The 24103-nt window shown below is 36.6% G+C and overlaps 1 protein-coding gene across 1 annotated transcript in view; it reads left to right on the forward strand.

Moving 5' to 3' along the window:
* Positions 1 to 249: 249 nt before the first annotated feature.
* The window catches only part of ICA1L (islet cell autoantigen 1 like), a gene marked incomplete at its 3' end in the record, with an annotated part of 53483 nt that continues 29629 nt past the window's right edge, over positions 250 to 24103 (forward strand). Inside the window, exons 1-5 of the mRNA XM_082658383.1 lie at positions 250 to 266; positions 14800 to 14968; positions 17347 to 17419; positions 21949 to 22072; positions 23235 to 23433. Of these exons, the coding sequence (XP_082514509.1) occupies positions 14807 to 14968; positions 17347 to 17419; positions 21949 to 22072; positions 23235 to 23433 (558 nt within the window). The 5' untranslated portion in view covers positions 250 to 266; positions 14800 to 14806. The remainder of the gene's footprint in view (positions 267 to 14799; positions 14969 to 17346; positions 17420 to 21948; positions 22073 to 23234; positions 23434 to 24103) is intronic.

The raw sequence follows: 24103 nt of genomic DNA on the forward strand, positions 1-24103 counted from the left end.
AGAGGTGTGTGTGTAGTGTTTTGCTACTGGTGAGCAAGGAAGGGGAAGAGAGCTTGAAATTCAGTGATTTGGCATGTAAACTTCCACTTAATCATTTTGTTTTCAGGCCAAGCCCTCTGCTGTGTTAGCTTGCCAAAGACCAGAGCTTTCCATGTTTAATTTCTTCAGCTTCCATTTAACGACATAGATTAAGGGGGCGGGGAGGTGCCTCAGGGTCCAACCTGCTGTATACAGGCTTCAAAGAATCCTCCTTCCACTTCTAAATGGTGAGTCTTTCAGATAATCTGCAGGGTAATTGACTCATTCCTCATTAGCAGTCCTCTGTTAGTTGCTTAGGATACTACTTTCTCTGCCTTCTTCTAAAAATTTATTGAAATCTCTCATATGCTCTAGTCACTATGGTTATTTTCTCTATGCTTATCAGTTAATAGATAACTTTTTTGTTTTGTACCTTTACTGTTATTTCGGTGGGTTTGGGAAGGGAACACAGATAAGTGCATGTAGTCAAGGGCACCCTTGTAATATATTTTGTATTATATATATATATATGTATATATGTATATATATATAAATATATGTAATATATTTTGTATTTTATATATATATATATTACAATATATTGTAATATATTTTAATACCTGAAAGGGCAAGTTCTTTCAAGTTTTTCTCAGTGTTGAGTTTTAAAATTATGTCAGTCAAATAAAAAAAGTTTAGGGTTTTAAAGTTTTACATCCTATGCATTCTTGTTTATTGAGAGGCTGTATGTAATAATGTGTTATACTTATATACAACTTTATATTTTTAAAAGCAATTTTGGGGCTTCCTTGGTGGCGCAGTGGTTGAGAGTCCACCTACTGATTCAGGGGACACGGCTTCGTGCCCGGTTCGGGAAGATCCCACATGCCGCAGAGCGGCTGGGCCCGTGAGCCATGGCCGCTGAGCCTGCGCGTCCGGAGCCTGTGCTCCGCAACGGGAGAGGCCACAACAGTGAGAGGCCCGCGAACCGCAAAGAAAAAAAAAATCACTGGTAAAAGCAATTTTGTATGTGTTATCCCATTTGAGCTTCATTTTATGAGAGGTTCTGCAGTTGGGAACATTGAGCATAGCAGAGGATTGGGAGAGGTGTTGGCCTGAAATTTGCAATAAAGTTGGGAATATAATACTCAAGTTTTATAAGCAGTTAGCTTTAATATCATTAAAAAAATTTTTTTAAATTTATTTTTGGCTGCGTTGGGTCTTTGTTGCTGTGCGGGCTTTCTCTAGTTGCAGCGAGTGGGGGCTACTCTTCGTTGAGGTGTGAGGGCTCTCATTGCGGTGGCTTCTCTTGTGGAGCACGGGCTCTAGGCGCATGGGCTTCAGTAGTTGCAGTACGCGGACTCAGTAGTTGTGGCACACGGGCTTAGTTGCACCGAGGCACATGGGATCTTCCTGGACCAGGGCTCGAACCCATGTCCCTTGCATTGGCAGGCAGATTCTTAACCACTGTGCCACCAGGGAAGTCCTAATATCGTTTTAACAGAAGAACTTAGTGTGATACTTTAAACTATCAAAAACTTTTGAAATATAGTTTTTCAGCCATTCTTTCAAAAAGATAAAATATTTTCTTCTCTAGTTCACTTCCTCTAATATATTGTTTATATTTTGAATGGTCTTATTGATTTTCATCAACATTTTTCAAGTCTTATTTTCTTTTTTTTAAAAACATCTTTATTGGAGTATAATTGCTTTACAATGGTGTGTTAGTTTCTGCTTGATTTATTTATTTAAGTATAGTTGGTTTACAATATTGTGTTAACTTCAGGTTAGTTTCAGCATAGTGATTCAATATTTTTGTAGCTTATATTCCATTATAGGTTATTACAAGATAATAGGTTTAATTCCTTGTGCTATACGGTAAATCCTTGTTGCTTATCTATTTTCTATATAGTAGTTTGTATCCATGAATCCCATACCCCTAATTTGTCCCTCTCCCCCTTCCCTCTCCCCTTTGGTAACCAGAAGTTTGTTTTCTATGTTTGTAAGTCTATTTCTGTTTTGTATATACTATCATTTGTATTTTTTTTAGATTCCACATATGAATGATATTGTATAGTATTTATCTTTGTCTGACTTATTTCATTAAGCATAATATTCTCTAGGTCTATCCACGTTGTTGCAAATGGCAGTATTTCATTTTTCTTTATGGCTGAGTAATATTCCATTGTTTATATATGTGTGTGTGTGTGTGTGTGTGTGTGTGTATCACATCTTCTTAAGTCAGTCATCTTTTGATGAGCACTTGGGTTGCATCCATGTCTTGGCTATTGTAAATAGTGCTGCTGTGAACATTGGGGTGCATGTAGCTTTTTGAATTAGTGTTTTTGTTTTTTCCCGTTATATACCCAAGAGTGGAATTGCTGGATCATATGGTAGTTCAGTTTTTAACTTTCTAAGGAACCTCCATACTGTTTTCTGTAATGACTGCACTGATTTGCGTTCCCACCGAAAGTGTACGAGGGTTCCCTTTTCTCCACATCCTCTCCAAAATTTACTTGTAGTTTTTTGATGGTAACCATTCTGACTGGTGTGCGGTGACACCTCATTGTGGTTTTGATTTACATTTCTATAATAATTAGCAATGTTGAGCATCTTTTCATGTGCCTGTTACCCATCTGTATGTCTTTGGAAAAATGTCTGTTCAGGTATTCTGCCATTTTTTGATTGGATTGTTTGGTTTTTTTGATATTGAGTTGTATGAGCCATTTGTATATTTTGGATGTTAACCCCTTGTTGGTCGCATCATTTGCAAATATTTTCTCTCATTCCACAGGTTGTGTTTTTGTTTTGTTGATGGTTTCCTTTGCTGTGGAAAAGCTTTTAATTATCTAATAATCTATTTTTTTAATTAAAAAATTTTTTTTAACATCTCTGTTGGAGTATAAGTGCTTTACAATCGTGTGTTAGTTGCTGCTTTATAACAAAGTGAATCAGCTATACGTATACATATATCCCCATTTCTCCTCCCTCTTGCGTCTCCCTCCCACCCTCCCTATCCCACCCCTCTAGGTGGACACAACACACAGAGCTGATCTCCCTGTGCTATGTGGCTGCTTCCCATTAGCTATCAATTTTACATTTGGTAGTGTATATATGTCCATCCCACTCTCCCACTTCATCCCAGCTTACCCTTCCCCCTCTGCGTGTCCTCAAGTCCATTCTCTACGTCTGCATCTTTATCCTGTCCTGCCCCGAGTTTCTTCAGAACCTTTTTTTTTTTTTTTTAGATTACACATATATGTGTTAGCATACAGTATTTGTTTTTCTCTTTCTGACTTACTTCACTCTGTATGACAGACTCTAGGTCCATCCACTTCACTACAAATAACTCAATTTAATAATCTATTTTAAATGTTACTCATATCTTCTTTATGAAATGATATGACTAAAGTGGCATAAGTAAATTAATTATATCTCTATAGTAAATTCATAATATGTCAGTCTAAAAAGTAAATAACAATCCTGAAGCATATCATTTTTTGAAAAAAATAACATCTAATTTGTTTTTTTATGTAACCTCTTCTCTATAGACTAAAATTATGCTGATTAATAAAAGTATAGACTACTTATAAAAAATAAATTTTATTGTGACTAGAAATTCAAATACAGTTTGCAGAATTGACTTTCTGTTTTGTTAATGAACTTTTTCTGTTTTCATTCTTATAAGCAACATTCTTTCTTATGTACCTAACTAGTTCTTGGAAACCTATAGGTTTTTGGAAGCAGGTTACCTGAAAATTAGGAAACTAATATTGTATGTTTCAGTTAACTCACTATAAAACAGAAGATAACTTTAATCATACTTTCCTCACCTTCAAAATGCAAAAGAACACTGCTTCTGGAGTCAAAGTCTTGGATGTGTGCTAAGTATCAATATGTTCTTAATGTATGTGTATCCTTGAGAAAGTTCCCTTAATTTCACAATGCCTCGGTGATCTCCTTAAAAAACTGGAATAATAAAATCTGCCATTTCTAGTTGTCAGGGTTGTCATGAAGATTGAAGGAGATAAAATGTATGAAAATGTTTTAAAAATTGTCAAGAGCTCTACAAGTATAATGATTACTATTTTAGTCAGTAGTAATACCAAGATTATCAGGAACTTTTAAATATCTTAAGCCCCCTCTAAGACTTTACCTTTTACATAATTTTGAATTATTTTTGAAAAACAATTAAGCTCTAGTCATGTTATAAGAATATTAGGTGGACATTGTATCCTCTCTGTGGGCAACTTACTTTCTTAGTATGGGATTTTGGGGTGTATGATTGAATGGCTGTAAGTAATTACCATATTCTTTCTGTTTTAGATAAAGACAGGTCTGCATCTAATTTTCTCATTCAGTGTCTTATTGGTGTTATGATTGCAGTGTCAAGTGTAGCACCCAGAACAAAGCTGGCATTTAATATGTGTATGAAACTGACTTCCTTATTGGGACTCTTTGGAAATTTCAGCTAATTATAATTCTGCCTACTTCTATTGTCTCAGAGTATTTGTAAATTTCAACTGCCCTAGTCCGGTTTTCATCTCTCAGTAACCAAACCCACATTTGGCTAAACAACAGTTAAGCTCACCTATCTGAAAGGATTGGTATTTATAACCTGATGCAATTCTAGTCTAATATTAAAGCTGGTACTTTATAAATATATCCTTTAGGAAAGTTCGAGGGGCGATTCTCAATCTGTGACTTAAAAGTTTGTCTTTCATATCAGTAACCCCTAATGATTCCAGTAGGCTTCAGTTTGTCTCCATCTGTGCAAGGGGACATACAAATCACCCTGTAACATAATCTACTCATTGATTTGCCAGAGCCAAAAGCTATTCCTGAATTAATGGACAATTGATGAAAGATTAGTCAGGCAGTACCTTTAAAAATTACATATATGGGGCTTCCCTGGTGGCGCAGTGGTTAAGAATCCGCCTGCCAATTCAGGGGACACGGGTTCACGAGCCCTGTTCGGGGAAGATCCCACATGCTGTGGAACAACTAGGCCTGTGCGCCACAACTACTGAGCCTGTGCTCTAGAGCCTGCATGCTGCAACTACTGAGCCTGTGTGCCACAACTAATGAAGCCCGTGCGCCTAGAGCCTGCGCTCCGCAGCAAGAGAAGCCACCGCAATGAGAAGCCCACACACCACAGCAGAGTAGCCTCCACTCGCTGCAAGTAGAGAAAGCCCGCGTGCAGCAACAAAGACCCAACACAGCCAAAAATAAATAAATAAAATAAATTTATTTTAAAAAATTACATATATATGTGTGTGTGTACATACGTATGTATGTATACATACATATGAACAAAGAGTAAACATTAGCTTAAAGAGACTTATGACCCTTCAGACTATGCTTTGAGAGCCATGATCTAGATCAGAGTTCTGTAAACTTTTTCTGTAAAAGACCATGATAGTAATTTTGGCTGTGTAAACCATGCAGTCTGCTGGATTTACTTAATTCCGCTGCTGTAGCAGGAAGGCAGCTAAGAACTAATTTGCCAGAGGACCATAGTGTTCGCCCATCAGCCTAGATCCCTGAAATGCAGTGGAGATGTGATCTTGGTTAGGCACATCATTTACCCACAAAGCACTTTCTTCTGAGGTGAGTTGTTTGAGTTCCTTTTTTTAGGTTGAACCATATGAAATTGCTGATTTTGTAGGTCAGAAATGATCTAATGTTGGCAGTTTCATATTGGTCAATCAAAGACAAAAAGCTATTTTACTTATAAAAACTGTTTAATCAGCACACATAGTCTGTATTGCTATTGCTCTGGTGAATGATTTTATGGCAAATGAGGATAAATGACACTTTAATCTCTTTATAGCAGTCTTGTTGGGTGATGGAGTTCGTATAAGCTTTTCACTCTAACTCTATATCGAATAAATTTTCTCTGTGTAATTGTTTTATATTCTCTCAGTTATGATTAAGATTTTTAAATTTCTTTTATTGGTCTCCATTGTATGGAAGTCTCCATCCCTTTTGAACTAGATAACAGAAATAGAAAGTTGAACTAGGTAACCTCTAAGGTTCTTTTCAATTTCTTTCAACTATGGGATTGAAGTATCTATTATATATAGAACATATTTCTCATTAAACTATTATTCTTATTATGGTTAATCCATAGCACAATACTAAGAACCTAGTACAAATTTGATTCACCTTCTTCAAACCTTCAAATTTTACCACCTTTCTGCTTTCTTTCTTGAAGTTCTCCTGTGTTCTCACTGCTTAACTATCTTCATATAGTTAGCTCCCAAATCACCATTTCCAATCTAAAAATTAAAATGAAAAAGCATAAAATAATATGCTTCTTAACTGCCAACAATTTTTGTTCTAAGTGCTCTACATGTATTTTCTCTTTTGATTCTTATAGCAATCTATTTACTTCATTATTCCTATTTTACCGATGAGAAAACTAAGGGTCAGAAAGATTAATGTAACTTGCACAATGTCCCACGGCTAGTAAATAGTGGAGTTGTTGGCTTCAAACCTAGGCAGTATGACTGGAGATCCAAGCTTGAAACAACCTTTGCTACTACGGTTTTAATTGGTTGTTAGATATTTCTGTAAACTCAGATGTCCCTTATCATTTCAAATTCAAAATTTCACACATCAAATGCATAGTGTTCCCACTTAGATAGCTTCTCCTAATTGCCCTTATTTTTCAGGGGCAAAACTTGAATCATTATTAACAAGTTCTATAGATTCTTCCTTCAGATATATTCTTATGCTAATGTCCTTGGTCTAGACTCCTATTAGATTATATCTGGAATATGGAAAGATTTTCTAAACTCTCTGTTTAGTCTTTCTGCTGCTCCAAAACCTTCATTGGCTCCACGTTACCTATTAGGCTGTACAGATAAGAATCCACCTGCCAACACAGAGGACATGGATTCGATCCCTGGTCCAGGAAGATCCCACATGCTGCGGAACAACTAAGACCGTGCACCACAGCTACTGAGCCTGCGATCTAGAGCCCGCAAGCCACAACTACTGAGCCCACGTGCCACAACTACTGAAGCCCGCACGCCTAGAGCCCGTGATCCGCAACAAGAGAAGCCACCACAATGAGAAGCCCATGCACCACAACAAAGAGTAGCCCTGCTCGCTGCAACTAGAGAAAGCCCACGCGCAGCAATGAAAACCCAAAGCAGCCAATAAATAAATAAATAAATGTTCCTTTAAAAAAAGAAAAAAGAGAAAATTCATGGCTTAGGAGCTAGAGTAATCAGGAATACTACATTAATATTAAACAGCAACCTTGTCTAATGTATTTTCTTAATTACATCAAATGGTGATGTTGTATTTAGTCAAAAGTCTTCACAGTTTATTTTTCTCAAGGGGATTTCAGTGCTTCAGTTTGCACATTACCATCAGTTTGTTTTGCTTGTTTCTCTGTGATGTCATAGTAACGAGATGTTATAAGTAAAGTGAGTATAGAACTACCTCTAAAGAGAATATTGATTTGTTTTAATATTTGTATTCCATATCCAAGAGATAGCTACAAATACAAATTTAAATATTATATAATGCAAAAATGAGTAAAGTGTTCCATGTGATGACTGTGTTCAAGTAAAAAAAATATTGTACTCTTTCTAGAAATAAAGGAGATTATGGACTTCCCTGGCGGTCCAGTGATTAAGACTCTGTGCTCCCACTACAGGGGGCAGTTTCGATCCCTGGTTGGGGAACTAAGATCCCACATGCCGTGCAACACGGCCAAAAAAAAAAAAAGAAAGAAAGAAAGGAGATTTCTAGTTAAGATGGCATGGTAAGTTCTGCTCCAAATTCATAGTAATCAAAAAAAAAAAAAACCCAGAAAGTTTATCTTGGCTAAATAATAAGATAAACATGGACTAGAAACAAAATAGACAAGAGAGGTGAGTGGACTGAAACAGACGTCTTGAGCTCTCAGTATAGAAGTAGGTCCTAGCTTCTGGGAGTTCAGGTTCTGCAGGTTGGTAGAAATTAAAAGTGTTTCACATGCAATGCTCCTTCAACACCCTGAATAGATCGGTAGTATTTCAGATACCACTATATCAGGGTCCCTAAAATATCAGTATATGACACTGTGAAAGTAGCAACCCTGAAGGTGAAGTGGAGGCAACTAGATTATAGATCTAGTGATCTATAATCACTAGATAAGGAGGAATAACCAAAGAGAGGAAAAAGGAAAAGTAAAGATTTTATACTCAAAATAAGCTTACAGAATTCAACCAACAAAATCAATATTTGGAAAATGAATTTACTCCAGATAAAAAGTCTAAGAATTCTATATATTTAGGGTGCCAAAGAGAAAAATTATGGAATGATGTCATTAAAAAGGATAAAAAATTAGGAGAATATTAAGAAGAACCAATTGGTAAACTTGGAAATTAAGAAAGAAAGAAACAGGCACTGGATTAAAAAAAAAAAACTCAATAGGTATGATGAACTCTAGACTGAACAGAGTTGAAAAGAGAATTCATAAACTGGAAGATTGTACTGAAGAACTTATCCAAAATATAGGACAGACAAACAGATAAAAAAATGAGCCATTAAGACATACAAAGAATAACACCCAATAGAAGATTCAGATAAAAAGAAGAAATTATGGCTGAAAAGGAATATTTGAAGGGATTACAGCTTAGAATTTTTTAGAACTGAAGGAAGACATGAACCTCCATAAGGAAAATACACTCTACTTAAATACATCTTAGAGAATCTCAGGACATCACAGATAAAAACTCTTTTCTAAAAGATTCAAATAGAAAAAGGAGGGACAGTAGGAGCCCAGACTTCTCGTTGACTGCAATAGACGACCTAAGGTATTAGGGCTTCTATCCTCAGTTAAGGAACACTAAGGAATGTTATATAATGGAAACAACAAAACAGACACATACATAGCAACATACATAGAACTTAAAAACAGAGGACTGGGGACTTCCCTGGTGGCCCAGTGGTTAAGACTCTGAGCTGCCAATGCAGGGGGCCAGGGTTCAATCCCTGGTCAGGAACTAGATCCCACATGCTCCAACGAAGATCCTGCGTGCTGCAACTAAGACCCGGCACAGCCAGGTAAATAAATAAGTAAATAAATAAATACTGAGTGAAAGAAAAACAACAAAAAATCAGAAATGGAATCTACAGCACAGTGTTATTTGTGTAGATTAGCATATGTACATAACACATTTTACAAGAACACATTCAAATAAAAAGGTACACATCAAACACATTGAATGATTGTGATGAGAGATGGATATGAGGAAGGGGTTAAAAAGGAATGAATATACAAATAAATGAACAAACAAAAGAATGAGTCTTGCATGGACCAATAATGATAGCTTTAAAAAGAGGAGAACTGTTGCCAGTCTATACTTTTATATACAATTAAACTATCATTTATGAATGAAGGCAAAATAGAGTGTCATAGATACCAAAACTGAGAGTATTTCTATCCACCGGATTATTTAGGATTGACAGGATTTATTTAGGATAAGACCTAAATAAATGGAGATACATGCTATGTTCATGAAGTGGAAGACTCAGTATTATTAAGATGCCAGTCCTTCACAGATTGATCTGCAGATTCAGTGCCATCCCAATCTAAATTCCAGAATTCTACAGCTCAATACTAAAAAAAAAAAGACAAACAAACCAATTTAAAAGTGAGCAAAAGACTTACAAACACAACAATGGAGGATATACAAAAGGCCAGTTGGCACATGAAAAAGTGTTCATTATCAGTTGTCAGGAAAATACACATTAAAGCTGTAAGGAAATACCACTACACAACTAGAATGGATAAAACTAAAAAAGTCTGCCAACCTTAAGTGTTATTGAGGTTGTGGAACAATTATAACTCCCATACATTGCTAATGGGAATGTAAAACAGCAATTTTTTATAAAGTGTACACCAATCCTTTGATAGAGAAAAATCCATTTCTAGGTTTTATTGAAGAGAAGTGAAGACATTTGTCCACAAAAGACTTGTATAGGCACATTCATAGCAGATTTATTTACAGTAGTGAAAAATTAAAGCATACTGTTAACACTCATACAATGGACTACTGTTCAGCGATAAAAAAGAACAAACTAGGAAAGGAAAAACTAAGGTGAAAAAAAATCAAAACATTTATTATTTATGGTAGGCTAGGCATTGGCTGGAAAGGGATACAAGAGAACTTTCTGGGGAGTTGGAAATGTTCTATACCATAATACCTATTTGTCAAAAGTATACAGCTAAAAATTGTACATTTCATTGTATGTAAATATTATCAAAAATAACCATATAAAATGTTGATGATGATAATGATTATGGAGTAAGGTGGTAGGGAATAGGTGAAGGTATAAATGACACAGAAATGACAGAATATTGGGATGATTGAGCTATCATTTTATTGTTGTCTGCCTATGTTAAACTATATATAACTTTTGAAGAAATTAAGAAAGAAAAATGTCCTATGTTTACCCAGACATTTACCAGTTCCAGTCATCTTCATTCTTTCCTATAGATAAATTACTGTTGTAATTTCCCTTCAGCCTGTAGAGTTTGTTAGCATTTCTAATAGTCCCCTGGCCATGAATTTTCTCAGTTCTTTATCTGAAAATGGCTTTATTTTGATTTCAGTTTTAAAGGACAGTTTCAGTAGAGAATTATGAGTTGATAGTTTTTCTTTCTTTCATTCAACACCTGAAATATGTCCTTCCATTGTAATCCAGCTTTTGTTGTTTTTGTTGAGAGCTTCCATCTTATTTATATTTTTGTTCCCGTTTGTGTAATATACCATTTTTCTCTGCTTTCAAGATAGATTTTCTCTTTATCTTTGAATTGAAGCAGTTGGTCTATGATGTGCCTATTTGTGATTTTCCTTGTGTTTATCAGTCTATAAGTTAATGTCATTTACAAAATTTAGGATTTTTTTTTTTTTTTTTGTTGTTGTTGTTGTTTTGTTTTTGCGTTATGCGGGCCTCTCACTGTTGTGGCCTCTCCCATTGCGGAGCACAGGCTCCGGACGCGCAGGCTCTGGACGTGCAGGCTCAGCAGCCCAGCTGCTCCACATGTGGGATCCTCCTGGACCGGGGCACGAACCCGTGTCCCCTGCATCGGCAGGCGGACTCTCAACCACTGCGCCACCAGGGAAGCCCTAGGATGTTTTATTCAGATATTTTTCATTCCCTTTCTATTCCTCCTCTCCTTCAGAGTCTTTTTATTTTTCTTCTCTGTTCTTCAGATTAGGTAATTTTTATTGATTCATCTTCAGCTTCACTTCTTATATCTCCCATCTTCTGTTTATTCTTAAGAGTATCCAGTCAGTTTTTAATTGCATTTATTGAACTTTGCAACTTGAAATTTTCACTTGTTTTCTTTTGATATTTTCTGTCTATTCATTTATTGTGCACATATCCTACTTTAAGTCTTTTACATGTTTATAATAGCTGGTCTAAAGTGCTTGTCTGATAATTGTAATATCTGAGAAATCTTTGGAATCTATTTTACTGACTTTTTTTCATGGAGTATGGGTCACATTTTCCTATTTCTTTGCATGTCTAGTGTTTTTTAGTTGGATACTTGACTTTTGTTTTTGTTTTTGTGGGTTTTTTTTTTTTGCGGTACGCGGGCCTCTCACTCTTGTGGCCTCTCCCGTTGTGGAGCACAGGCTCCGGACGCGCAGGATCCGGACGCGCAGGCTCAGCGGCCATGGCTCACGGGCCCAGCCGCTCCGCGGCATGTGGGATTTTCCCGGACCAGGGCACGAACCCATGTCCCCTGCGTCGGCAGGCTGACTTTCAACCACTGCGCCACCAGGGAAGCCCGATACTTGCCTTTTTAAATGATGGATTTTAGAGACTCTGAATTCTGTTTTGCTTCTCTGAAAAATAATTTTTATTCTAGAAGGCAGTTAACTTGACTGAATTCAAATTCCAGACTCTTGTCTCCACTGTAGTGGTAGCAGTTGAAACCTTTACTTCAGTTTCTACCTGCTGATTTTCTGCGAGGACCCCTAGGGTCCCCTCCTTCACTTCATGATTAGTTTAGTGAACAGCACAGGTCTTGGGAGCTCTTTGTGTACAGAGATCGTCTCCTCTTTGGCTCCCTCCCTTCCATGATATTCTTCCTAAATTTCTGGTAGTTCTCCAGCCTTGAGCTCTGTCATCTGATGATGTCAAGCCAGTAAGACTTGGCTTTCTACTCAACCTACCCCCAGTGGCAAGCAGATTTAGCAGTGCCCTCCGCCAAAAATTGCAAATGTACAAATCTCACCTTTTGCAGTTTTACCCACCCAGTCACTGTCCTCCCCTTGCCAGGGAATGTGTGCTCTCTGCAGGCAGGATAGATTTCAGGGAGGCAGGGGAGGACTAAGTTTATTGCTCTCAAATCCAATCAGATAAATTACTCTTCCTTTTGTATGAAGGAGCTAGTGAGGGAGTGGAGAGAGGCCAGGAGTATACTGTTCAAGCTACATCAGCAAGTGAGTTGAGGTGGGGAAGAGATGTTCTCTTCTGATACTCCTAAGAAGTTTGTTCTCTTAACTGATTGGGCCTAAGCCTACGTCAGCTTAGTAGAAGAGATCAGCAGTTTGTCATACAGTTGGACTGACCCTCATGCTGATAACAATCTGGAGGGGAAAACTAATTGAAAACCATCAAAAGCAAGCAAAAGCAGACAGAAATTGGAGGGGAAAGATAAACTGCAAGTTTTCCCGCAAGACTTTCTGTCAGATGGTATAATGCTTACATCAAATCCATTACCCCCCTGTACTATTTTCTATGCCAAATTATGTCCAACCCAGTTACCAGCATAGCACATGAGAGGTGCTACAGTTAAATGATAATTAATCTATACTGTCCAGGAATCCAGGAGGATATCCAAAGGAGAATATCCAGCAAATATCTGGAAGAGTGGCCACCTGTGGACTTTACATTTTGTCTTTGTTCTATATAATGCTTTTTTTTTTTTTTTTTTTTGCGGTATGCAGGCCTCTCACTGTTGTGGCCTCTCCCGTTGCGGAGCACAGGCTCTGGACACGCAGGCTCAGCGGCCATGGCCCACGGGCCCAGCCGCTCCACGGCATGTGGGATCTTCCCGGACCGGGGCACGAACCCGTGTCCCCTGCATCAGCAGGCAGACTCTCAACCACTGCGCCACCAGGGAAGCCCTATAATGCTTTTTATTTAAACCTACTTTGTCTGATATTAATGTGGCTACCCCTGCTTTCATTTTCTTTCTACTATATTTACCTGGTATATCTTCTTTTATATAAATTTATTTTATTTATTTATTTTTGGCTGCACTGGGTCTTTGTTGCTGCATGTGGGCTTTCTCTAGTTGCAGCGAGCTGGGGCTACTCTTCATTGCAGTGCGCAGACTTCTTATTGCGGTGGCTTCTCCTGTTGCAGAGCATGGGTTCTAGGTGCACGGGCTTCAGTAGTTGTGGCTTGTGGGTTCTAGAGCACAGGCTCAGTAGTTGTGGCGCACGGGCTTAGTTGCTCCATGGCATGTGGTATCTTCCTGGACCAGGGATCGAACCCGTGTCCCCTGCATTGACAGGCGTATTCTTTTTTTTTTTCTTTTTGACCGGCGTATTCTTAATCACTGAGCCACCAGGGAAGTCCCTACCTGGCATATCTTAACCCATAATTCTTTATCATTTTGTTTTAAGTGGATCCCAAATAGCATATAATTGTATATACTGTTTTATTTTTTATGATTTGAGATTCTTTGTATTTAAGAGGAAGTTTTCATTTATTATAGTAAATAATATAATTGTTCTTATTCTGTCATCTTAGTTTACACAATTTGTTATGTTGCCTTACTCCTGTTTTTCCAGTCTTCTTTTGCTTTTGCTGGTTTTTCTCGTTCTTTTGTTTTGCTCCTAATAACTTAGAAATTAGACATCCTATTTTTATTTGATTAGTAATTTCAAAATAAAAAGAAAGTGAACTTCTATTTCTTTACCAACATTAAGAATACATTAGTTATCTATTGATTCCCCTGGAAATGAGTCACATATTTTAGTACCTCCCTTTGTTCCTACCTCCCACCATTTATTGGAATAGTCTGGGCTTTTAAAACTATTATTATTATTTCTTTTTTTTACATTTCATTAATGAACACTTTTCACATTTGCATTTCCTTAATGTAGCCATGTTAACCATGTTAAGAACAATTACTTAGACATTAATTTCTAAGTTTACAAAAGGTTACAATTTTCATCTCTATTTCTTTTATAACATATCTCCCTTATACTTAAGATCTTTATTTTTGTTAATTTATTGGATACTAAAGTATTTCTTTAAGTGATTTTTAAAGAAGAGTATATATCTGAATCTTTGCATATCTGAGGGTATATATTAAATGTGTATTCTTCTGACATAGCAGTTAATCCGTAGGAAATTTTCCTAAGAAAATGATAGCAGGATGCAAAGATGTGTGTACAGGTTCATTTTTCAGTATTATTACAAAAGCAAAAATCAGAAACTAATAAGTGTCTACAAATAGAGATTGGTCGAACAAAATAAAATTATTTCCAGCCATTACTGCAAAATCATAACAGTTTTATCACTTTGTCACCTAATTAATGTATCATTAATCTTTTTGCCTGTTACTTGTGCAAGTTATAATTAAAACATAAATTTAGACCATACAAAGTAAACATTAGCATGTTTAGCTGTCAACATTAATATTCAATTTAGTATCTTTTTCAGTTTTTCAGTTAGATTAAATATTGGCTAAATAGATATTTATTATTGAAAATATTTTTTAAGAAATTTAATTTTAGTTATTTCTTGTAGTCACTCCATGGATTTTTTTGGGCAACCCAGACCAGAAGATAACCAGTCAGTAGTCAGCAGAATGCAAAAGAAATACTGGAAAACCAAACAGGTCTTCATCAAAGCAACCGGGAAAAAGGAGGATGAGCACGTAGTGGCATCTGATGCTGAACTGGATGCTAAACTTGAGGTAAATTTTAGGATTCTGTGTACTGCATATAACTTGTTATTATCTAGGATGACTAAGAGGACTATGACAAGCTTTCATACTGAAGAACTTATCGGGATAAATGCAAAACTTGATAATAGAATAATTGTATCCATTTATCAATCAGATCTTCTGGATAGATCATAATTCTCACAGATTGAGGATTGGCAGAACTGGTGTTCATAAATTAGATAAATCATGAACTAAGTAATTTCTCTGGCACAAATATTGTAATTTTTATGCCATGTTAATGAATTAATTATATTTCTAATTGGGACCATATACTCATTATGTATCATGTCATAATATTTTGTACTATTTTATCTGAAGTCTATAACTCACTGCAATACATTAACTGAAATCAAATAGTGAGTGAGGATTTTACAAGTTGGAGTTTTTGTTTCTATTATTAAGGGGTGGAGTTAATTGAAGTATGTCATATGCATTTTTGGTTCTGTTTTTCATTTTAAATAAAAGGACTAATTACCAGGAAACAACTTTAAACTTTAAATGCTTTTAAGTAATTAAGCTAATTAGAAGGAAGTTCTCATGTACGTTAATGAAAAAAATCTAGATTTTTAAATGCAGATTTGCTAATTCCATGTACATATACTAATGTAACTTTTACAAACATTTCCAGGCAGGAGTTCTGTTACGCTTGGAATGTAGTAATCTGTTGGGATTCTTAAATATTCTTAAATATTTTTAAATAGAGGTCTAATTAAATAGGTCTTAATCTACTAAGTAATTTTATTCTGCAGAAAATAAACTTTCGTAATTGCCCTAACAAATATGGAAATAGAAATTACTTCTATTTAACAAACTTTTTGTGTTGAAAAGTACAATTTGTGTTGAAAAGTATTCTTCTTAGGATTCAGTGACAAATATGGAAAAAAAATGAAGGGACTTTAAGTAATATGTTTTAGCACCAGGGGAACTCTTCACTGTTGCTACATATATTCCCACAGATGTATATTTTTTTGTATTGTTTCACATCATTAGGTAATGTGTGGGTGACATTTTATATTCAGTGTAATTCTTGTCCATTAGACAAATATTTGGAATCAATCAAGAACTTTCTCCCACAATTGTACTAATATTTTTAAGAATGAGAAATAGTTTCATTTTAAGTATACCTACAAGTATGCATACTTAAATTATCATGTTGTACACTTTAAATATATTACAGTTTTGTTTGTCAAATTATATCTCACTAAAACTGAAAAAGATATTTTTATTATAACAGTGAAAAGCAATAGTATGTAAATCTTCCAAGGACCCATGGGAAAAAAAATCATAATCACTTCATCATAACAGAACTATCATTTTTGTATTCTTTTCTAATCCCCTTCCATATGGATTTAAAATGGCTTTTTAGATTGCCAAATCCATATACCAAGTGTAATTCAAACATACTTAAACTTACGTGGAAAATTGATGGTTGCTCCTCCACTTAGATTTTAGTGTCTGTTATCAGTCTTCCTTCGATCTGATCAAACATCAAAATAACCACAAAACTACATCAGAGATAGATCATTCAGGCTTAATGGTGATATTGGAAGTTCATTTGATAATCTCAAAGGATTAGGGCCTAATATTGTACCACAGTGCCAAGGTCTTTTTGAACTAAAGTCTCATAGCAACTCTTCAGCGAAGGACTTTGTGAGTTTTCTTTAGGCTGCACCCTAAAACCCATGCTGGCTTGTTTCTCTGGGAAAACCTAAATGTATAGATATGTGTGAAGAGTTACCTCACGTGTATGTGTCCTGATCTCAAATTTTCACTTGCTTTGAAATGGGAGCCTACTGGATATTTTATTTTTTTGTTAGCTATTAGCAGCAGTGATAATGAAGGGATTAATATTCATGGAAAATTCTAAACAAAAATAATCCAAAAGTAATTTATTTTTGATGTTGTAACACATTATTTAATTTTTATGGTAAACTCACTGACCTGTTTTGCTTAGACCAGTATTGGAGAAAAGTCAGACTCCGAGTTAGTTAGTGTTTTCTAAGGCTATCTATACTCTTTTCATCAGTGGTAAGCAATGTTTGATGTAGTTTATATTAGATTTACATTTTTGCTATTTAGACAGTTTGGAGCTGAGGGGAGGACAAATTCCACAGTTATAAATTTTTATTAGTTCCCATGTATTTATCACCATTTCTTCCAACCCTCATGGGGGAAATCTAAATGTGCTTTTTCTACACCTGAAATAAAACCGAAACTGAAGTATATCACAGTCAAGGAAAATAGACATAATACTTATAAGAAAATGTTTTGCTTTTGAAGTGCTTTTTAAATATTTTATATTTGTTTATGGTTCTTTACATTGTCCTAATAAAATTTATATTTCAAAGGTTTTTCACTCCATTCAAGAGACATGCACTGAACTTCTGAAGATAGTTGAGAAATATCAGCTAAAACTCAATGGTATGAAATCATAGATATCTATCTGACAATTCCCATTTAAAATAAATATTCATTTGCATTTTTTTAAATGAAAGGTTTAATGTAAAAATAGTAGTTTATTAAATTATTTTGTGGACAGTTTCTAATGACAAAAATGAGTATTTACAGTGACCTGTTCTCAAATCCCCCAGTGTCCTCAGTTCATCAGATCCTCTGACAGACTCATTTTGCTGAGTTTAGTTTTCCTTCCCAGAGTCTTAAGTGGATTTGCTTCCATCATTTAAAAGCTCTCTTTCTCAACCCCTACTTGCTCTAGCAGTTGCCATCCCATTCCTCTGCTCCTTTCACAGGGAATTTCGACATAATTATCTGTAGGCACAGAATCCATTCCTTTCCTTCCACTTCTCATTCTTTAACCTTATTCCTTGACTCCAATTCCCTTTCTTCCCACATATTCAACATCTATAAACCTTTTAGGTTTTCACTCCCACCAGTCAGGTTTTCACTCCCACCACTGCACCAGATTGCTCTTGTCATAGTCATGAAGCAATAAATCCAGGGACCAATTCTCGGTCCGTGTCACATTATTTAACACAGTTGATTATCCGCCCCCTCCTTGAGACACTCTCTGTGCTTGGCTTCCAGTTACCACATGTCCCTGGATTTCTTTTTAATGGTCATTCCTTCTCAGTATCGTGCCACTGCTGGAATCTCCTCTCTTCTATTTTTTTTTAAATAAATTATTTTATTTTATTTATTGCTGTGTTGGGTCTTCGTTGCTGTGCCCGGGCTTTCTCTAGTTGCAGCAAGCGGGGTCTACTCTTCATTGCGGTGCGCAGACTTCTCATTGCGGTGGCTTCTCTTGTTGCGGAGCACGGGCTCTAGGTGCGTGGGCTTCAGTAGTTGTGGCACACGGGCTCAGTAGTTGTGGTGCACGGGCTTAGTTGCTCCGCGGCATGTGGGATCTTCCCAGACCAGGGCTCAAACCCGTGTCCCCTGCCTTGGCAGGTGGATTCTTAACCACTGCACCACCAGGGAAGCCCTCTCCTCTCTTGACCTCTTCTGATTGGAACTCAATCTTTGGATCTCTTCTCCTGCCTTAATTACAGTTCCCTACTGGACATGGCCACCTCTCTGATTCTGTTACTTCTCTAATCTCATCTCCTCTTGAGCCATGTTAATCTCCTTCACAGTAGGCATATCTGCATAGTCGGCTCCTGATCTTCTTTAGGTATGTGGTCAAGTGTCATCTTTTTAGTGAGTCCTTCCCTGACCCCCATATCTAAAATGAAATACCCCTCTTTCTCATAAGTCTGTCTACTTAACAATAGAACTTAACAGTATTCAACATTCTGTATATTTTATCTGTTGTTTTTCTTACCACCACTAGAATATGCCCTCCTTACGGACAGGAATTTGTCTGTTTATTTCTGGTCTCCTAACCTAGAAACAATGTCTAGCATACAGTGCATACTTAATATATATTTGCTCAATGAATGGTTTTCTTGTGGAGCTGTGTAAATTGGTCTCAAAATTTTACAATCAAAGTTCATGTGTTGTCCCGTTAAAGCAAGAAATCCATTATAGCATGGTAATTTTTTGAGTGCCTGCCATGTGTAAAACTATGTCCTTTTCCCAAGGCAGTAGTTTGAGAAACAACTTTTTGTAACAAAATAAGAGACAAGAATAGTGTGTAATTGAATTCAGGATAGTGATACAGACATACCTCTGAATTCTCTTGGAGTGAAAAATAACTGTGTATTAGAGTGATTGGTAAAGGCAACTCCATAGATGGGAATTGAGGTAAAATGTAAAAGGTTTATAGATGTTGAATATGTGGGAAGAAAGGGAATTGGAGTCAAGGAATAAGGTTAAAGAATGAGAACAGTCTGCATGATGGAAGAGTTTGTAATTGGGACTAGTAGGGTGATACAAGAGCAAAGGAAGATTCGAGTCAGATTGCTAAGGACCTTAAATATTTTACCAAGCAGTAAAAAGCCATTGCAATCATTGGAGCAAGGGAGTCCTGTGACAGAAATGTAAAGAAACATTTGCAAGTTTGTGCATACTGCATTTTGTCCTGGGATCACCAGATCTTTTAGCATGATGGTGGAGCATTTCAGGGTAAGGAAGGGATATACATATATATATTTCATCATGTACTTTCTCTTCAAGGTTGTGTTTGACTGTGTGATTTCTTGAAGACTGTTTTATTAATAGATCTTCTGTTGAGACTAACATTGGGCAATTGCAGTAGATTCCTCCATCACTATAAAGCTTTATGAGAATAACTTGGCTGGGGAAGAACACATAGGAGTAGGGTCTCTGTAGTTTTTGGCAGCAGGTCCCAACACAGAATTAGCACAGATTCAGCTTCATCTCCTCCCCTTTCTGCATTGATAAGGATGAGGCTCAATGATGGTTCTTGTTCAATTGATATTTGTTAATGAGATAGTCCAAGTTCTCAGAGAGCTTTCTGGATCATCTACAAGTTAATATTTTTTTTCTAGTAGTTTTCATTGAGGTATATTTTATGAAGTTCTGATTCAAAGGAAATATGTAATCTGTACATCTTTGAAGTAATGAGAATATTAAATTAAGCAGATTCCTCAAATCCAATCCACTCTTAATCAGGTTAATTGTTCATAAAACAGCACTTGGTTTTATTAAAGATGATACTACAGAATGTGTAGACACCCTCTCCCAAACACCATCGTGCTCTCCTAGGGCCTCCCTTGTAGGTACTACAGGGAGGACCAGGCGGGGGGGGAGCAGCTAGCAAGTGAGAAGGCCTGAGTTCCCCTGCTGCCTCAGAGGTATTAAAAGGGACTTCCCTTTCAGTTTTTAACTTCAGTTTTTCCATCAGTAAACTAGGGTGAAATTAAGCATGACATTTGTCCTGTTTTTCACTTTTTTTTATAGAATTCTTTTTGAAATTAATTTATTAATTAATTGATTTTTGGCTGCATTGGGTGTTTGTTGCTGCACACGGGCTTTCTCTAGTTGCGGCAAGTGGGAGCTACTCTTCGTTGGCAGTGCACGGACTTCTCATTGCAGTGGCTTCTCTTGTTGTGGAGCACGGGCTCTAGGAACACAGACTTCAGTAGTTGTGGCATGCAGGCTTCAGTAGTTGTGGCACACAGGCTCAGTAGTTGTGGCTCGCAGGCTCTAGAATGCAGGCTCAGTAGTTGTGGCGCACGGGCTTAGTTGCTCTGCGGCATGTGGGATCTTCCTGGACCAGGGCTCGAACCCATGTCCCCTGCATTGGCAGGTGGATTCTTAACCACTGTGCCACCAGAGAAGTCCTTGTTTTTCACTTTAAGCTCACAATTTGAACACTTTATGGGCTTCCTCACCTGTTTGTCTTATTGTGATTAAAGGGTCATCTTCCACTAGATCAGCGCTTCTAAAACTGTGGTGAAGGGCCATTTTCTGTCTTGTGTTTTACTTTCAATCTGTTGTAAACTGACACTTTTGAAAATACAATAAAAATGAATTTTCAGAAAAATGGAATTAAAGAAGACATGCAAAATATAGGCACACTTTTTTATTATTAGACTCAGATATAAAACAGTCAAATTGGTAAAAGTTTCTAAATAGTTTCTTAGTTTTGATATCTGTCACAAGCTGGTAGCAAATGGTTCTGGACCGACATTGGTCTACGGACCACACTTTGAGTAGTATTGTACTACATGACAACTTTAAGGGTTTTAGGAACCAAATCGTGGACAGTTGTGGGTCTGAGATACTGAGCATAGGAAAATGAAGCCAGGATGGGAGACAAGAATAAGTTAAGTTTAAATAGAAAGCCAGGGGCTTCCCTGGTGGCGCAGTGGTTAAGAATCTGACTGCCAATGCAGAGGACACGGGTTTGAGCCCTGGTCCAGGAAGATCCCACATGCCGCGGAGCAGCTAAGCCCGTGCACCACAACTACTGAGCCTGCGCTCTAGAGCCCGCAAGCCACAACTACTGAAGCCCGTGTGCCTAGAGCCTGTGCTCCACAACAAGAGAAGCCACTGCAATGAGAAGCACACGCACTGCAATGAAGAGTAGCCCCTGCTTGACGCAACTAGAGAAAGCCTACGCACAGCGACGAAGACCCAGTGCAGCCAAAAATAAATAAAATAAAAAAATAAATAGAAACCCCCAAATACTTTGTAAGAGGCAATGATCCTAAAGTGCACGTTTGAAAATGCGTCATCTGTGGCTTTGTTTTATTATTTTGGAATTTTTTTTTTCACTAAAGATCAGTCTTTCCCGAAGTGAGGTCCATGGAGTCAGTGCATCAAAATCATCTGGAGTGCTTGTTTAAAAAAAAAAAAAACAGATCCTCAGACCTGTAAAATCAGAATCTCTGGAGATGAAGCCCAGGAATTTGCATTTTAAAAATAAGTGTCTCTCCTTCCACCCCCAAGTAATTCTTATGTATAGAGAGTTATTGCTGTGAGAATTTTATTCGTGTGTGTGTGTGTGTGTGTGTGTGTGTGTGTGTGTGTTTTAAACCAATGATGAAATGAAACAATGAACTATACTGTCATTTTTTCCCTAGTTATATCGGAGGAAGAAAACGAACTAGGGCTCTTTTTAAAGTTCCAAGCAGAACGGGATACAACTCAGGCTGGCAAAATGATGGATGCCACTGGCAAGGCACTCTGTTCTTCAGCCAAGCAAAGGTTTATCATGGTTTTGCATCATCCTTAAATTTGTAGTCAGTATGACAGTTTTGATGTGTGTAGTTAAATTTGCATATTTGTAAAGGTTTCTCTTCATTCCATTAGAGGATTAAAAGAGAAGTATATTGCAGTATATAGTTGTTTTGATGCCTAAGTCTTATTTATTTTGAATTTAAAATAATTATTTAAAAATTGACATTCACAGGTTGCTTAATTCCTAGAAATAGACTTTAGGCCTGTACTTAAATTTCTTAAGTGGTTTAATGTAACAGAGGCACAGAATGGCTAAAATTTAAACATGTATATATATTTTTTTCACTTTTTGGATATTATACTATCTATGAGTACATTGGAACTTTTCCTCTTTTTAGGCAGAGGAAATTTTGTCTTCTTAATTATATACTTTGCATTCATTATTTTACAACTTTTTAACATAAAGATACCTGCTGCAAAGAATCTCCTACAATTACTAAATAAAGCCAAAATCTTTGCATTTTCTAGAGAAAAATAAAAATAGACTTTATCGGATCTGTAATGACAATGTATAACTTAAGTGGCTTTATTCTGAAACACCATATTAGTGCAAAAGTCCACCTTTAAGGAGGTGACAAAGAGACAGCCAATAAAAGCCCCTCTATTGCCACTAAGTCAAAAGCAGACCAGAGGAGCTGGGTTTGACTTGTGTTTCTTAAATCCTTTTTTCTCTTGTTCTCATCCTCAGCTGCTAAGAATTTTATCCTCATTCCTTCATCTAGCATTTTATCTGCTTTTCTATACCCAGGTTTTCCCTAAATTTGTCAAAAGAAAGGCTTTCTGCTTATAGGATTATGCTTTATAAATATAGGATCGCTTTACTCAAGGAATTCTTTTCTAAATGGCAGATTTACTTGGCAGATTATCTATACATGGATAAACATCTAAAATGTTGCAAAAATGATATATTGATATTTCCTGAAACAAGAAAGGGAGAGATAGAAACACATCTTTATTAACAGTTCAAAGTTGACTGTATGATCCTTATTTGCTTTCCGATTTTCGTAGGCATCTTAATAATTTCCTGTTTAAAGACTCATCTTGATAGCAAGTTATGCTTTATGGTTGTTTTTGTTTTATTTTGCTTATGGAACGTACATGCCTCTTATTTTTACCTCTCTGCCATTAGATTGGCTCTGTATACTCCCCTGTCTCGTCTTAAGCAAGAAGTAGCAACATTCAGTCAAAGGGCAGTATCTGATACCTTGATGACTGTCAATCGGATGGAGCAGGCGCGCACAGAATATAGAGGAGCTCTGCTGTGGATGAAAGACGTGTCCCAAGAACTGGACCCAGACACCTTAAAACAAATGGAAAAGTTCCGAAAAGTATGAAAATACATCCCTTTTTTATGTTTTCTTGAAGCTCTACAGAATAATTTAATCAAGAGTATAAAACGTCAGACTATTTTTGGAAAATGTGTTATATTATAAATTCTTGGTTGCTTGGAAATCTTCAGTTAACGTACAAAAGGTTGTCACACTTTTTTTTTTTTTTTTTACTCTTTGAGTGGCATAATAGATCTACCTTTTAAATGTTGCCTACCTGGACTTTTAGGAGTTGTTTGCAGGAGGAAAACAGTTCATTAGTCAGGAAAAAAAACTTAAGTAAAAACTCATGTAAAATGATTATTAATTATAAGTGAAGGTTATCAGATTTTTCATTCTGCCACAATACATAGTTTGACCACAAACTGTTAAAGCAACTATATGTGTGAACATATATTTTGCTAAGTAAACTCCTTATTATAAATTGTATTCCCTGAATTTACCATACATAAATAGTAAAATTCACTCACTCCTTCATAAAGTGCCTATAATAAAAATCCATATTTATATTTAGTATTGATGGAGTCTTTTTACTAGCCGTTACAAGTTCTTTGCCTCAATGATTACTCCAACAGACCTGGGCAGTAGTAGCTGGACACATGGCCTCAGGCAACCTGTTATTCTGTCCCCTTTATAATCCTTGACAATTAGAATACAATCCAAGGGAGTG

Source organism: Grampus griseus, assembly GCF_964374135.1.
Source record: "Grampus griseus genome assembly, chromosome: 7".
NCBI lineage: Eukaryota > Metazoa > Chordata > Mammalia > Artiodactyla > Delphinidae > Grampus > Grampus griseus.